General features: G+C 43.6%; 1 protein-coding gene across 1 annotated transcript in view; it reads right to left on the reverse strand.

The window, feature by feature from the left end:
- vopp1b (VOPP1 WW domain binding protein b) overlaps positions 1–15,361 on the reverse strand; it is a gene marked incomplete at both ends in the record, with an annotated part of 122,283 nt that overhangs the window by 20,215 nt on the left and 86,707 nt on the right. Inside the window, one exon of the mRNA XM_084183835.1 lies at positions 525–658. Within this exon, the coding sequence (XP_084039961.1) occupies positions 525–658 (134 nt within the window). The remainder of the gene's footprint in view (positions 1–524; positions 659–15,361) is intronic.

Raw genomic sequence — 15,361 nt, forward strand, 5'->3', positions numbered from 1 at the left:
ACCTTAATTGTAACCCTAACCCTAAAATAGCATTCTTCCTTGTGGGGACCGGAAAAATGTCTCCACATTTTCCTTGTTTTACTATCCTTGTCAGGACTTCTGGTCAAACACACACACACACACACAGAGCTGGGTATATTATCTCCCGCAGCACTGTGAAGGCCAGTAAAGCTGTCACTGCAGATAGCACAGTGGGGTAATTGGCACTTAGAATCAGTCTCCTTCAGTGACGTCTTCATCAGAATGACACCTCATTGGATTTGAGAAAACTGACATTCCAATGGTGATATTTCTATAGGTCTTTAAAATATGTCTTATTTCACATGGCAAAACAACAGCCTTACTATCAGCGTATTCCACCAGCAAAACAACATTGCACAAAGTTGCACGTATAGGTACACTTTAATCCATTTCTAACCCCAAAATCTAAGAGATAAAACCCCCAAAACAAAGCTCAAGTGTAAATTACTTTTGAAAGTCAAGTGCAGTGCGATGTTGGCACGTGTGTCTCTTAGTCTACTGACCTGGCATGGATACAGGCTGCCTGGTGAAGGAGACGTTGAAGGCGGGCTCGTCGCTGAGGGGCGAGGGGTACATGCGCCTACGGATGAAGAAGCCCGCTCCGCAGCAGAACAGCACTCCCATCATCAGCATCAGCCTGGAGAGAGAGAGAGTTAGTTCAAGATCTTTTGATAAGCACAGATCCTGGATCCACTGTGACCTCCACTGACCAAAGTGTCTGAGGTCGTAAGGTCATAACATCCCTAACAGACACCGCTGCTGAACCATTTGGAGCCACCGATCAGCCGTGAGAGCGGGAGCAGTTGAGGGTGAATGCACGTAAACGCTGTTTACTGCCCTTTTATATTTTGCACCTTTTGCAGAAAATGCATTGAAAGCATAGCGAGCTTTACTTTTTTCACTGCGACCGGCAGTCAGAGCCCAACAATTACAAACAAACTACATCATTGGGATTATAGTGGGACAGCCAGAGATTTAAATCCCAAAACAGAGAGGGGAGGGAAGGTGAGGAGCATCTCCAAACAGTCCAGCAGTAATCTACTTAAAGACTGCACAGATTAGTGCAGCGGCCTATGCCCCAAACGACCCTATGAAATACTCATTTAGCAGCTTAGATAGGAGCTGCTGTAACTTCTCAATTGAGAGAGAGGATATTGAGGCAGTGCAGATGAATTGTAAACCACGTATCACCATCAATCTTGGAGATTTAAATTACTTGTCAATGCCGCAGCCAGACAGCTAATCAGACAAACGGCAAAGCATGATTTAGCTGCGGAATTATGTCTGTGATTACACAAAGTATATCACATATACCTAAAACCTCCATCTGAAAAAGGGTAAAAAGACATGATTAGGGAAAATGTGCAATTACCCGTGTGTAATATACATTTGAGGAACCTTAGTAGATAGGGCACTATAAAAGGGTTAAATACTGGTGCTGTACATGATACCAGGAATAGTCTAAATCGTCCTTCCGACCAACTGAAACGCAATAAATAGTTCCAATAACATACATACACACACACACACAATATTTATTTATATATACAGTGCCTTGCAAAAGTATTCATCCCCCTTGCCGTTTTTTTCCCAATTTTGTTGCATTACAACCTTTAATTTAAATGGATTTTTATTTGGATTTCATGTAATGGACATACACAAAATAGTCCAAATTGGTGAAGTGAAATTAAAAAATTATATATAATAATGGAAAAGTGGTGCGTGCATATGTATTCACCCCCTTTTGCTATGAAGCCCCTAAATAAGTCACATAATTATTTAACATAATTAGTTAGATTGCACACAGGTGGACTTTATTTAAATGTCACATGATCTGTCACATGATCTCAGTATATATACACCTGTTCTGAAAGGCCCCAGAGTCTGCAACACCACTAAGCAAGGGGCACCACCAAGCAAGTGGCACCATGAAGACCAAGGAGCTCTCCAAACAGGTCAGGGACAAAGTTGTGGAGAAGTACAGATCAGGGTTGGGTTATAAAAAAATATCTGAAACTTTGAACATCCCACGGAGCACCATTAAATCCATTATAAAAAAATTGAACGAATATGGCACCACAACAAACCTGCCAAGAGAGGGCCGCCCACCAAAGCTCACGGACCAGGCAAGGAGGGCATTAATCAGAGCGGCAACAAAGACACCAAAGATAACCCTGAAGGAGCTGCATAGCTCCACAGCGGAGATTGGAGTATCTGTCCATAGGACCACTTTAAGATGTACACTCCACAGAGCTGGGCTTCACGGAAGAGTGGCCAGAAAAAAGCCATTGCTTAAAGAAAAAAATAAGCAAACACGTTTGGTGTTCACCAAAAGGCATGTGGGAGACTCCCCAAACATATGGAAGAAGGTACTCTAGTCAGATAAGACTAAAATTGAGCTTTTTGGCCATCAAGGAAAACGCTATGTCTGGCGCAAACCCTACACCTCTCATCATCCCGAGAACACCATCCCCACAGTGAACCATGGTGGTGGCAGCATCATGCTGTGGGGATGTTTTTCATCGGCAGGGACTGGGAAACTGATCAGAATTGAAGGAATGATGGATGGCGCTAAATACAGGGAAATTCTTGAGGGAAACCTGTTTCAGTCTTCCAGAGATTTGAGACTGGGACGGAGGTTCCCCTTCCAGCAGGACAATGACCCTAAGCATACTGCTAAAGCAACACTCAAGTGGTTTAAGGGGAAACATTTAAATGTCTTGGAATGGCCTAGTCAAAGCCCAGACCTCAATCCAATTGAGAATCTGTGGTATGACTTAAAGATTGCTGTACACCAGCGGAACCCATCCAACTTGAAGGAGCTGGAGCAGTTTTGCCTTGAAGAATGGGCAAAAATCCCAGTGGCTAGATGTGCCAAGCTTATAGAGACATACCCCAAGAGACTATATATATACAGTGGAGAGAACAAGTATTTGATACACTGCCGATGTTGCAGATTTTCCTACTTACAAAGCATGTAGAGGTCTGTAATTTTTATCATAGGTACACTTCAACTTTGAGAGACGGAATCTAAAACAAATATCCAGATAATCACATTGTATGATTTTTAAGTAATTCATTTGCATTTTATTGCATGACATAAGTATTTGATACATCATAAAAGCAGAACTTAATATTTGGTACAGAAACCTTTGTTTGCAATTACAGAGATCATACGTTTCCTGTAGGTCTTGACCAGGTTTGCACACACTGCAGCAGGGATTTTGGCCCACTCCTCCATACAAACCTTCTCCAGATCCTTCAGGTTTCGGGGCTGTCGCTGGGCAATACGGACTTTCAGCTCCCTCCAAAGATTTTCTATTGGGTTCAGGTCTGGAGACTGGCTAGGCCACTTCAGGACCTTGAGATCCTTCTTACGGAGCCACTCCTCAGTTGCCCTGGCTGTGTGTTTCGGGTCGTTGTCATGCTGGAAGACCCAACCACGACCCATCTTCAATGCTCTTACTGAGGGAAGGAGGTTGTTGGCCAAGATCTCGCGATACATGGCCCCATCCATCCTCCCCTCAATACGGTGCAGTCGTCCTGTCCCCTTTGCAGAAAAGCATCCCCAAAGAACGATGTTTCCACCTCCATGCTTCACGGTTGGGATGGTGTTCTTGGGGTTGTCCTCATCCTTCTTCTTCCTCCAAACACGGCGAGTGGAGTTTAGACCAAAAAGCTCTATTTTTGTCTCATCAGACCACATGACCTTCTCCCATTCCTCCTCTGGATCATCCAGATGGTCATTGGCAAACTTCAGATAGGCCTGGACATGCGCTGGCTTGAGCAGGGGGACCTTGCGTGCGCTGCAGGATTTTAATCCATGACGGCATAGTGTGTTACTAATGGTTTTCTTTGAGACTGTGGTCCCAGCTCTCTTCAGGTCATTGACCAGGTCCTGCCGTGTAGTTCTGAGCTGATCACTCACCTTTCTCATGATCATTGTTGCCCCACGAGGTGAGATCTTGCATGGAGCCCCAGACCGAGGGTGATTGACCGTCATCTTGAACTTCTTCCATTTTCTAATAATTGCGCCAACAGTTGTTGCCTTCTCACCAAGCTGCTTGCCTATTGTCCTGTAGGCCATCCCAGCTTTGTGCAGGTCTACAATTTTATCCCTGATGTCCTTACACAGCTCTCTGGTCTTGGCCATTGTGGAGAGGTTGGAGTCTGTTTGATTGAGTGTGTGGACAGGTGTCTTCTATACAGGTAACGAGTTCAAACAGGTGCAGTTAATACAGGTAATGAGTGGAGAACAGGAGTGCTTCTTAAAGAAAAACTAACAGTTCTGTGAGAGCCGGAATTCTTACTGGTTGGTGGGTGATCAAATACTTATGTCATGCAATAAAATACAAATTAATTACTTAAAAATCATACAATGTGATTTTCTGGATTTTTGGAGATTCCGTCTCTCACAGTTGAAGTGTACCTATGATAAAAATTACAGACCTCTACATGCTTTGTAAGTAGGAAAACCTGAAAAATCGGCAGTGTATCAAATACTTGTTCTCCCCACTGTATATATATATACACTGCTAAAAAATAATAAAGGGAACACTAAAATAACACATCCTAGATCTGAATGAATGAAATAATATTTTTAAATAGTTTTTTCTTTACATAGTTGAATGTGCTGACAACAAAATCACACAAAAATTATCAATGGAAATCAAATTTATCAACCCATGGAGGTCTGGATTTGGAGTCACCCTCAAAATTAAAGTGGAAAACCACACTACAGGCTGATCCAACTTTGATGTAATGTCCTTAAAACAACTCAAAATGAGGCTCAGTAGTGTGTGTGGCCTCCACGTGCCTGTATGACCTCCCTACAACGCCTGGGAATGCTCCTGATGAGGTGGCGGATGGTCTCCTGAGGGATCTCCTCCCAGACCTGGACTAAAGCATCCGACAACTCCTGGATAGTCTGTGGTGCAACGTGGCGTTGGTGGATGGAGCGAGACATGATGTCCCAGATGTGCTCAATTGGATTCAGGTCTGGGGAACGGGCGGGCCAGTCCATAGCATCAATGCCTTCCTCTTGCAGGAACTGCTGACACACTCCAGCCACATGAGGTCTAGCATTGTCTTGCATTAGGAGGAACCCAGGGCCAACGGCACCAGCATATGGTCTCACAAGGGGTCTGAGGATCTCATCTCGGTACCTAATGGCAGTCAGGCTACCTCTGGCGAGCACATGGAGGGCTGTGCGGCCCCCCAAAGAAATGCCACCACACACCATGACTGACCCACCGCCAAACCGGTCATGCTGGAGGATGTTGCAGGCAGCAGAACATTCTCCACGGTGTCTCCAGACTCTGTCACATCTGTCACGTGCTCAGTGTGAACCTGCTTTCATCTGTGAAGAGCACAGGGCGCCAGTGGCGAATTTGCCAATCTTGGTGTTCTCTGGCAAATGCCAAACGTCCTGCACGGTGTTGGGCTGTAAGCACAACCCCCACCTGTGGACGTCGGGCCCTCATACCACCCTCATGGAGTCTGTTTCTGACCGTTTGAGCAGACACATGCACATTTGTGGCCTGCTGGAGGTCATTTTGTAGGGCTCTGGCAGTGCTCCTCCTGCTCCTCCATGCACAAAGGCGGAGGTAGCAGTCCTGCTGCTGGGTTGTTGCCCTCCTACGGCCTCCTCCACGTCTCCTGATGTACTGGCCTGTCTCCTGGTAACGCCTCCATGCTCTGGACACTACGCTGACAGACACAGCAAACCTTCTTGCCACAGCTCGCATTGATGTGCCATCCTGGATGAGCTGCACTACCTGAGCCACTTGTGTGGGTTGTAGACTCTGTCTCATGCTACCCCTAGTGTGAAAGCACCGCCAGCATTCAAAAGTGACCAAAACATCAGCCAGGAAGCATAGGAACTGAGAAGTGGTCTGTGGTCACCTCCTGCAAAACCAGTCCTTTATTGGGGGTGTCTTGCTAATTGCCTATAATTTCCACCTGTTGTCTATTCCATTTGCACAACAGCATGTGAAATGTATTGTCAATCAGTGTTGCTTCCTAAGTGGACAGTTTGATTTCACAGAAGTGTGATTGACTTGGAGTTACATTGTGTTGTTTAAGTGTTCCCTTTATTTTTTTGAGCAGTGTATATACAGTGAGGGAAAAAAGTATTTGATCCCCTGCTGATTTTGTATGTTTGCCCACTGACAAAGAAATGATCAGTCTATAATTTTAATGGTAGGTTTATTTGAACATTGAGAGACAGAATAACAACAAAAAAATCAAGAAAAACGCATGTCAAAAATGTTATAAATTGATTTGCATTTTAATGAGGGAAATAAGTATTTGACCCCCTCTCAATCAGAAAGATTTCTGTCTCCCAGGTGTCTTTTATACAGGTAACGAGCTGAGATTAGGAGCACACTCTTAAAGGGAGTGCTCCTAATCTCAGCTTGTTACCTGTATAAAAGACACCTGTCCACAGACGCAATCAATCAGATTCCAAACTCTCCACCATGGCCAAGACTAAAGAGCTCTCCAAGGATGTCAGGGACAAGATTGTAGACCTACACAAGGCTGGAATGGGCTACAAGACCATCGCCAAGCAGCTTGGTGAGAAGGTGACAACAGTTGGTGCGATTATTCGCAAATGGAAGAAACACAAAATAACTGTCAATCTCCCTCGGCCTGGGGCTCCATGCAAGATCTCACCTCGTGGAGTTGCAATGATCATGAGAACGGTGAGGAATCAGCCCAGAACTACACGGGATGATCTTGTCAATGATTTCAAGGCAGCTGGGACCATAGTCACCAAGAAAACAATTAGTAACACACTACGCCGTGAAGGACTGAAATCCTGCAGTTCCCGCAAGGTTCCCCTGCTCAAGAAAGCACATATACAGGCCCGTCTGAAGTTTGCCAATGAACATCTGAATGATTCAAAGGAGAACTGGGTGAAAGTGTTGTGGTCAGATGAGACCAAAATCGATCTCTTTGGCATCAACTCAACTCGCCGTGTTTGGAGGAGGACACCAAGAACACCAGCCCTACCGTCAAACATGGAGGTGGAAACATTATGCTTTGGGGGTGTTTTTCTGCTAAGGGGACAGGACAACTTCACCGCATCAAAGGGACAATGGACGGAGCCATGTACCGTCAAATCTCTCAGCCAGGGCATTGAAAATGGGTCGTGGATGGGTATTCCAGCATGACAATGACCCAAAACACACGGCCAAGGCAACAAAGGAGTGGCTAAAAAATAAGCACATTAAGGTCCTGGAGTGGCCTAGCCAGTCTCCAGACCTTAATCCCATAGAAAATCTGTGGAGGGAGCTGAAGGTTTGTGTTGCCAAACGTCAGGCTCGAAACCTTAATGACTTGGAGAAGATCTGCAAAGAGGAGTGGGCCAAAATCCCTCCTGAGATGTGTGCAAACCTGGTGGCCAACTACAAGAAACGTCTGACCTCTGTGATTGCCAACAAGGGTTTTGCCACCAAGTACTAAGTCATGTTTTGCAGAGGGGTCAAATAATTATTTCCCTCATTAAAATGCAAATCAATTTCTAACATTTTTGACATGCGTTTTTCTGGACATTTTTGTTGTTATACTGTCTCTCACTGTTCAAATAAACCTACCATTAAAATTATAGACTGATCATGTCTTTGTCAGTGGGCAAACGCACAAAATCAGCAGGGGATCAAATACTTTTTTCCCTCACTGTAGTACCGGTCATTCCAGGGTTTTTCTTTATATTTACTATTTTCTACATTGTAGAATAATAGTGAAGACATCAAAACTATGAAATAACACATATGGAATCATGTAGTAACCAAAAAAGTGTTAAACAAATCAAAATATATTTTATGTGAGATTCTTCAAAGTAGCCATCCTTTGCCTTGATGACAGCTTTGCACAATGATTGGCATTATCTCAACCAGCTTCATGTGGTAGTCACCTGGAATACATTTCAATTAACAGGTGTGTCTTGTTAAAAGTTAATTTGTGGAATTTCTTTCCTTCTTAATGCGTTTGAGCCAATCAGTTGTGTTGTGACAAGGTAGGGGTGGTATACAGAAGATAGCTCTATTTGGTAAAAGACCAAGTCCATATTATGGCAAGAACAGCTGAAATAAGCAAAGAGAAACGACAGTCCATCATTACTTTAAGACATGAAGGTCAGTCAATCCAGAAAATGTAAAGTACTTTGACAGTTTCTTCAAGTGCAGTCGCAAAAACCATCAAGCGCTATGATGAAACTGGCTCTGCTGCAGAGGATAAATTCATTAGAGTTAACTGCACTTCAGATTGCAGCCCAAATAAATGCTTCACAGAGTTCAAGTAACAGACACATCTCAACATCAACTGTTCAGAGGTGACTGTGTGAATCAGGCCTTCATGGTCCTATTGCTGCAAAGAAACCACTACTAAAGGACACCAATAATAAGAAGAGACTTGTTTGGGCCAAGAAACACGAGCAATGGACATTAGACCAGTGGAAATCTGTCCTTTGGTCTGATGACTCCAAATTTGAGATTTTTGGTTCCAACCGCCATGTCTTTGTGAGACACAGAGTAGGAAAACAGATGATCTCCGCATGTGTGGTTCCCACCATGAAGCATGGAGGAGGAGGTGTGATGGTGTGGGGGTGCTTTGCTGGTGACACTGTCAGTGATTTATTTAGAATTCAAGGCACACTTAACCAGCATGGCTTCCACAGCATTCTGCAGCGATACGCCATCCCATCTGGTTTGCGCTTCTATCATTTGTTTTTCAACAGGACAATGACCCAAAACACACCTCCAGGCTGTGTAATCGCTATTTGACAAGGGGAGTGATGGAGTGCTGCATCAGATGACCTGGCCTCCACAATCACCCAACCTCAAACCAATTTGAGATGGTTTGGGATGAGTTGGACCGCAGAATGAAGAAAAATTAGTGCTCAGCATATGTGGGAACTCCTTCAAGACTGTTGAAAAAGCATTCCTCGTGAGGCTGGTAGAGAGAATGTCAAGAGTGTGCAAAGCTGTCATCAAGGCAAAGGGTGGCTACTTTGAAGAATCTAAAATCTAACATATATTACGATTTGTTTAACACTTTTGTGGTTACTACATGATTCCATATGTGTTATTTTATAGTTTTGATGTCTTCACTATTATTCTACAATGTAGAAAATAGTAAAAATAAAGAAAAACCCTGGAATGACCGGTACTATATACAGTGGGGAGAACAAGTATTTGATACACTGCCGATTTTGCAGGTTTTCCTACTTACAAAGCATGTAGAGGTCTGTAATTTTTATCATAGGTACACTTCAACTGTGAGAGACGGAATCTAAAACAAAAATCCAGAAAATCACATTGTATGATTTTTAAGTAATTAATTTGCATTTTATTGCATGACATAAGTATTTGATACATCAGAAAAGCAGAACTTAATATTTGGTACAGAAACCTTTGTTTGCAATTACAGAGATCATACGTTTCCTGTAGGTCTTGACCAGGTTTGCACACACTGCAGCAGGGATTTTGGCCCACTCCTCCATACAGACCTTCTCCAGATCCTTCAGGTTTCGGGGCTGTCGCTGGGCAATACGGACTTTCAGCTCCCTCCAAAGATGTTCTATTGGGTTCACGTCTGGAGACTGGCTAGGCCACTCCAGGACCTTGAGATGCTTCTTACGGAGCCACTCCTTAATTGCGCTGGCTGTGTGTTTCGGGTCGTTGTCATGCTGGAAGACCCAGCCACGACCCATCTTCAATGCTCTTACTGAGAGAAGGAGGTTGTTGGCCAAGATCTCGCGATACATGGCCCCATCCATCCTCCCCTCAATACGGTGCAGTCGTCCTGTCCCCTTTGCAGAAAAGCATCCCCAAAGAATGATGTTTCCACCTCCATGCTTCACGGTTGGGATGGTGTTCTTGGGGTTGTACTCATCCTTCTTCTTCCTCCAAAAACGGCGAGTGGAGTTTAGACCAAAAAACTATATTTTTGTCTCATCAGACCACATGACCTTCTCCCATTCCTCCTCTGGATCATCCAGATGGTCATTGGCAAACTTCAGACGGGCCTGGACATGCGCTGGCTTGAGCAGGGGGACCTTGCGTGCGCTGCAGGATTTTAATCCATGACGGCGTAGTGTGTTACTAATGGTTTTCTTTGAGACTGTGGTCCCAGCTCTCTTCATGGTCATTGACCAGGTCCTGCTGTGTAGTTCTGGGCTGATCCCTCACCTTCCTCATGATCATTGATGCCCCACGAGGTGAGATCTTGCATGGAGCCCCAGACCGAGGGTGATTGACCGTCATCTTGAACTTTTTCCATTTTCTAATAACTGCGCCAACAGTTGTTGCCTTCTCACCAAGCTGCTTGCCTATTGTCCTGTAGCCCATCCCTGCCTTGTGCAGGTCTACAATTTTATCCCTGATGTCCTTACACAGCTCTCTGGTCTTGGCCATTGTGGAGAGGTTGGAGTCTGTTTGATTGAGTGTGTGGACAGGTGTCTTTTACAGTGGGGAAAAAAAGTTTTTAGTCAGCCACCAATTGTGCAAGTTCTCCCACTTAAAAAGATGAGAGAGGCCTGTAATTTTCATCATAGGTACACAAAATGAGATTTTTTTTTCCAGAAAATCACATTGTAGGATTTTTAATGAATTTATTTGCAAATTATGGTGGAAAATAAGTATTTGGTCAATAACAAAAGTTTCTCAATACTTTGTTATATACCCTTTGTTGGCAATGACACAGGTCAAACGTTTTCTGTAAGTCTTCACAAGGTTTTCACACACTGTTGCTGGTATTTTGGCCCATTCCTCCATGCAGATCTCCTCTAGAGCAGTGATGTTTTGGGGCTGTCGCTGGGCAACACGGACTTTCAACTCCCTCCAAAGATTTTCTATGGGGTTGAGATCTGGAGACTGGCTAGGCCACTCCAGGACCTTGAAATGCTTCTTACAAAGCCACTCCTTCGTTGCCCGGGCGGTGTGTTTGGGATCATTGTCATGCTGAAATACCCAGCCACGTTTCATCTTCAATGCCTTTGCTGATGGAAGGAGGTTTTCACTCAAAATCTCACGATACATGGCCCCATTCATTCTTTCCTTTACACGGATCAGTCGTCCTGGTCCCTTTGCAGAAAAACAGCCCCAAAGCATGATGTTTCCACCCCCATACTTCACAGTAGGTATGGTGTTCTTTGGATGCAACTCCAAACACGACGAGTTTAGTTTTTACCAAAAAGTTCTATTTTGGTTTCATCTGACCATATGACATTCTCCCAATCCTCTTCTGGATCATCCAAATGCACTCTAGCAAACTTCAGACGGGCCTGGACATGTACTGGCTTAAGCAGGGGGACACGTCTGGCACTGCAGGATTTGAGTCCCTGGCGGCGTAGTGTGTTACTGATGGTAGGCTTTGTTACTTTGGTCCCAGCTCTCTGCAGGTCATTCACTAGGTCCCCCCGTGTGGTTCTGGGATTTTTGCTCACCGTCCTTGTGATCATTTTGACCCCACGGGGTGAGATCTTGCGTGGAGCCCCAGATCGAGGGAGATTATCAGTGGTCTTGTATGTCTTCCATTTCCTAATAATTGCTCCCACAGTTGATTTCTTCAAACCAAGCTGCTTACCTATTGCAGATTCAGTCTTCCCAGCCTGGTGCAGGTCTACAATTTTGTTTCTGGTGTCCTTTGACAGCTCTTTGGTCTTGGTCATAGTGGAGTTTGGAGTGTGACTGTTTGAGGTTGTGGACAGGTGTCTTTTATACTGATAACAAGTTCAAACAGGTGCCATTAATACAGGTAACGAGTGGAGGACAGAGGAGCCTCTTAAAGAAGAAGTTACAGGTCTGTGAGAGCCAGAAATCTTGCTTGTTTGTAGGTGACCAAATACTTATTTTCCACCATAATTTGCAAATAAATTCATTAAAAATCCTACAATGTGATTTTCTGGATTTTTTTTTCTCATTTTGTCTGTCATAGTTGACGTGTACCTATGATGAAAATTACAGGCCTCTCTCATCTTTTTAAGTGGGAGAACTTGCACAATTGGTGGCTGACTAAATACTTTTTTCCCCCACTGTATACATATGGCCATAGTGGAGTTTGGAATGTGACTGTTTGATTGAGTGTGTGGACAGGTGTATTTTATACAGGTAACGAGTTCAAACAGGTGCAGTTAATACAGGTAATGAGTGGAGAACAGGAGGGCTTCTTAAAGAAAAACTAACAGGTCTGTGAGAGCTGGAATTCTTACTGGTTGGTAGGTGATCAAATACTTATGTCATGCAATAAAATGCAAATTAATTACTTAAAAATCATACAATGTGATGGATTTTTGTTTTAGATTCCGTCTCTCACAGTTGAAGTGTACCTATGATAAAAATTACAGACCTCTACATGCTTTGTAAGTAGGAAAACTGAAATTTTGCTGAAATATCTTGAGTCAATAAATATTCAACCCCTAAATTCAGGAGTAAAAATGTACTTAAGTCATATAATAAGTTGCATGGACTCTGTGTGCAATAATAGTGTTTAACATGATTTTTGAATGACTACCACATACAATATAAGGTCCCTCAGTCGAGAAGTGGATTTCAAACACAGATTCAACCACAAAGACCAGGGAGGTTTTACAATGTCTCGCAAAGAAGGGCACCTATTGGTAGATGAAAAAAACAAAAACAAAAAAATCAATCAGTGGATGCTCCTCAGAGGAGGAAGGGGAGGACCATCCTCCTCAGTGAATTTCAGAAAATAAATAGTGAAACATTAAAAAAGTTATTCTTTTTAGATAAAACTATACTAAATATATGAACATGTCACTGAATAATTGATTAAAACGCATTGTTTTGCAATGAAGGTCTAAAGCCTCAGCAGCACTCTGTAGGGTAACACCATGGTGTAGCCGGAGGACAGCTAGCTTCTGTCCTCCACTGGGTACATCGATTTGAATACAAAACCTAGGAGGCTCATGGTTCTCACCCCCTTCCATAGACTTACACAGTAATTATGACAACTTCCGGAGGACGTCCTCCAACCTATCAGAGCTATTGCAGCATGAACTGACATGTTGTCCACCCAATCAAAGGATCAGAGAATGAATCTAGTACTGAAAGCATAAGCTACAGCTAGCTTGCGCTGCAGTGCATAAAATGTGTTGAGTAGTTGACCTAAAGAGAGAGAAAGACAATAGTTTATCAGTTTTAGGGCTGTCCCCGACTAAAATAAATCTTGATCGACCGAGAGTTGTCTGTTCTTCCGACCAATCGATTGGTCAACATTTTTTAATGTGTATTTGTCCACATATAGACACACCCTATATGTTCTAATAAAATCAACTATACTGAACAAAAATCTAAACGCAACATGCAACAATTCTAAATGATTTTACTGAGTTACAGTTCATATAAGGAAATCAGTCAATTGCAATAAATTCATTAGGCCCTAATCTATGGATTTCACGACTGGGCAGGGCACAGCCATGGGTAGGCCTGGGAGGGCATAGGCCCAGCCAATCAGAATGAATTTTCCCCACAAAAGGGATTTATTACATATATTTTCAAAGAAGCGTGGATCATCATTATTTGGACCGTATAGGTTAATGAGCCATATATGTTTATGGTCCAACAACATATTTAAAATCATCCATCTACCTTGAGGATCTGTTTGGACAATTTGTACATTCGGATCAAAATTACTGTTAATTAAAATCATCACCATTTTGAATTTCTTTGCCCATGGGAGAAATATATTTGTTTAGGCATTTTAGTTCGTTTGACATTTGGCAAAGTGAAACCAACCAGACCAAATGAAAAAAATACAATGTAACAAATAATCAAACTCTGATTCGAACTATAGCAAACCAAATGTTCCAAATCAAAATGAGAACAAATGTTGTTGACTGAAGAGAGTGATACTCTCCTAATCAATTATTAACATAGTATGAACTCACTGGAAAATAGATTGAACAAAAACAAGGAAGTGTGTGGGTGTATGAGGACTGATACCTTTGACAAAGTTATGGCTCAGTTCAAGAGGTAATAAAGCATTTTGACAGGAGGATTATGGCTGTGTTTAGACAAGTAGCCCAATTCTGATTTTTTTCTTTCACTAATTGGTTTTTTGCCGAATCAGATCAGCTCTGAAAAATATGTGAAAATATCTGATGTAATTGGTTTTTCCAATTAGTGGAAAAAATATCAGAATAGGGCTGCCTATGGAACGCCGTGTGGGTATTTGCGTGTCAAAAAAATACACGTCAAATGACACTATTTGACGTGTCAAGTAAGCTTGTTGACCAATCAGGACCTGAATAATCGTCACATAATTTAACACATTCATACATTTTTTCACGTAGATATTACATATTGATTACACTTTCACTCGTATTTCATATGTCACAACGACACATCAAAACGTATTGTAGCGACCCGCACAGACAGCTGTGTGTTATGTGTTAGGCTATTAGATGGTTGTGTTGTACCTACCAGTACCCAGTGTTCGCGGGGTCCGACATGTCAATCAACCTGCTATATGCCAATCACGGGAATGCCTGGAATGTTCTGATGCCGGGCATCCTGGCGGTTGGCGGAGTGGCGTGGAGGGGGGTTGGGCAGGGGGATGGAGCATTGGAAGTTAAGACCAGGTTTAGCCTTTAGAGAAGGTCACGATTGGCTTGTGGGTTATCTTTCATTTATTTGGCGTGGGCTACGGCCAAACAGTAGCCTGTGTAAAGTTGGTTTAATAAACCGTCCATTCGTAAACTCAATCCTCTGTCTGGACAGTTGTTCTTTTATGATCTAGTCAGGTCATTACAGTGGTGTCAGAAGTAAAAACGTTGATAAAAGTTAGCCAGCTAGCTAGCTGACTTCTGTGGCTAGCTACCGTAGGTGAGAACGGGGGTTGAAGATGCTTCGAGGGAATCCGAAAGTGAAGGTGGAGGTAGGGGACGATTATGGCCAAGGAGGTGCGTGTGCATGGACGTCGGGGGTTCTGGCTGAGAAGATCGCCAGGGCATCGGAGCCCAGAGGCCGCTTGAGGGAGGACGTTAGAGTGATGGCGGCTGAAGCGGGCATGAGTGCTTCGTCGACTGTGTTTCGCGCGGATTCTGGTGGGCGGACCGAAGGGGTGACGTCGACGCGGCAGGACGAGGAATCTGGGGCTCAGGATGTAAACAAACATGGCGGCGCCCAGTTCCCGGCTGCGTCCGTATCCGTTAAGACCCCGAAGTATTCCGGTAAGGCGGATTGGGAAGCTTTTCATGCTCAGTTTGAACTGTTAGCTCATTTTAGGGGGTGGTCGGATGAAGATAGGGCACTGCAGTTGGCTTTATGCCTCACGGATGAAGCTCTGGCCTGTTTGATATTGATTAGCCCCGAGG

The sequence above is a fragment of the Coregonus lavaretus genome (genome assembly GCF_964263955.1).
Source record: "Coregonus lavaretus genome assembly, chromosome: 2".
Lineage (NCBI taxonomy): Eukaryota > Metazoa > Chordata > Actinopteri > Salmoniformes > Salmonidae > Coregonus > Coregonus lavaretus.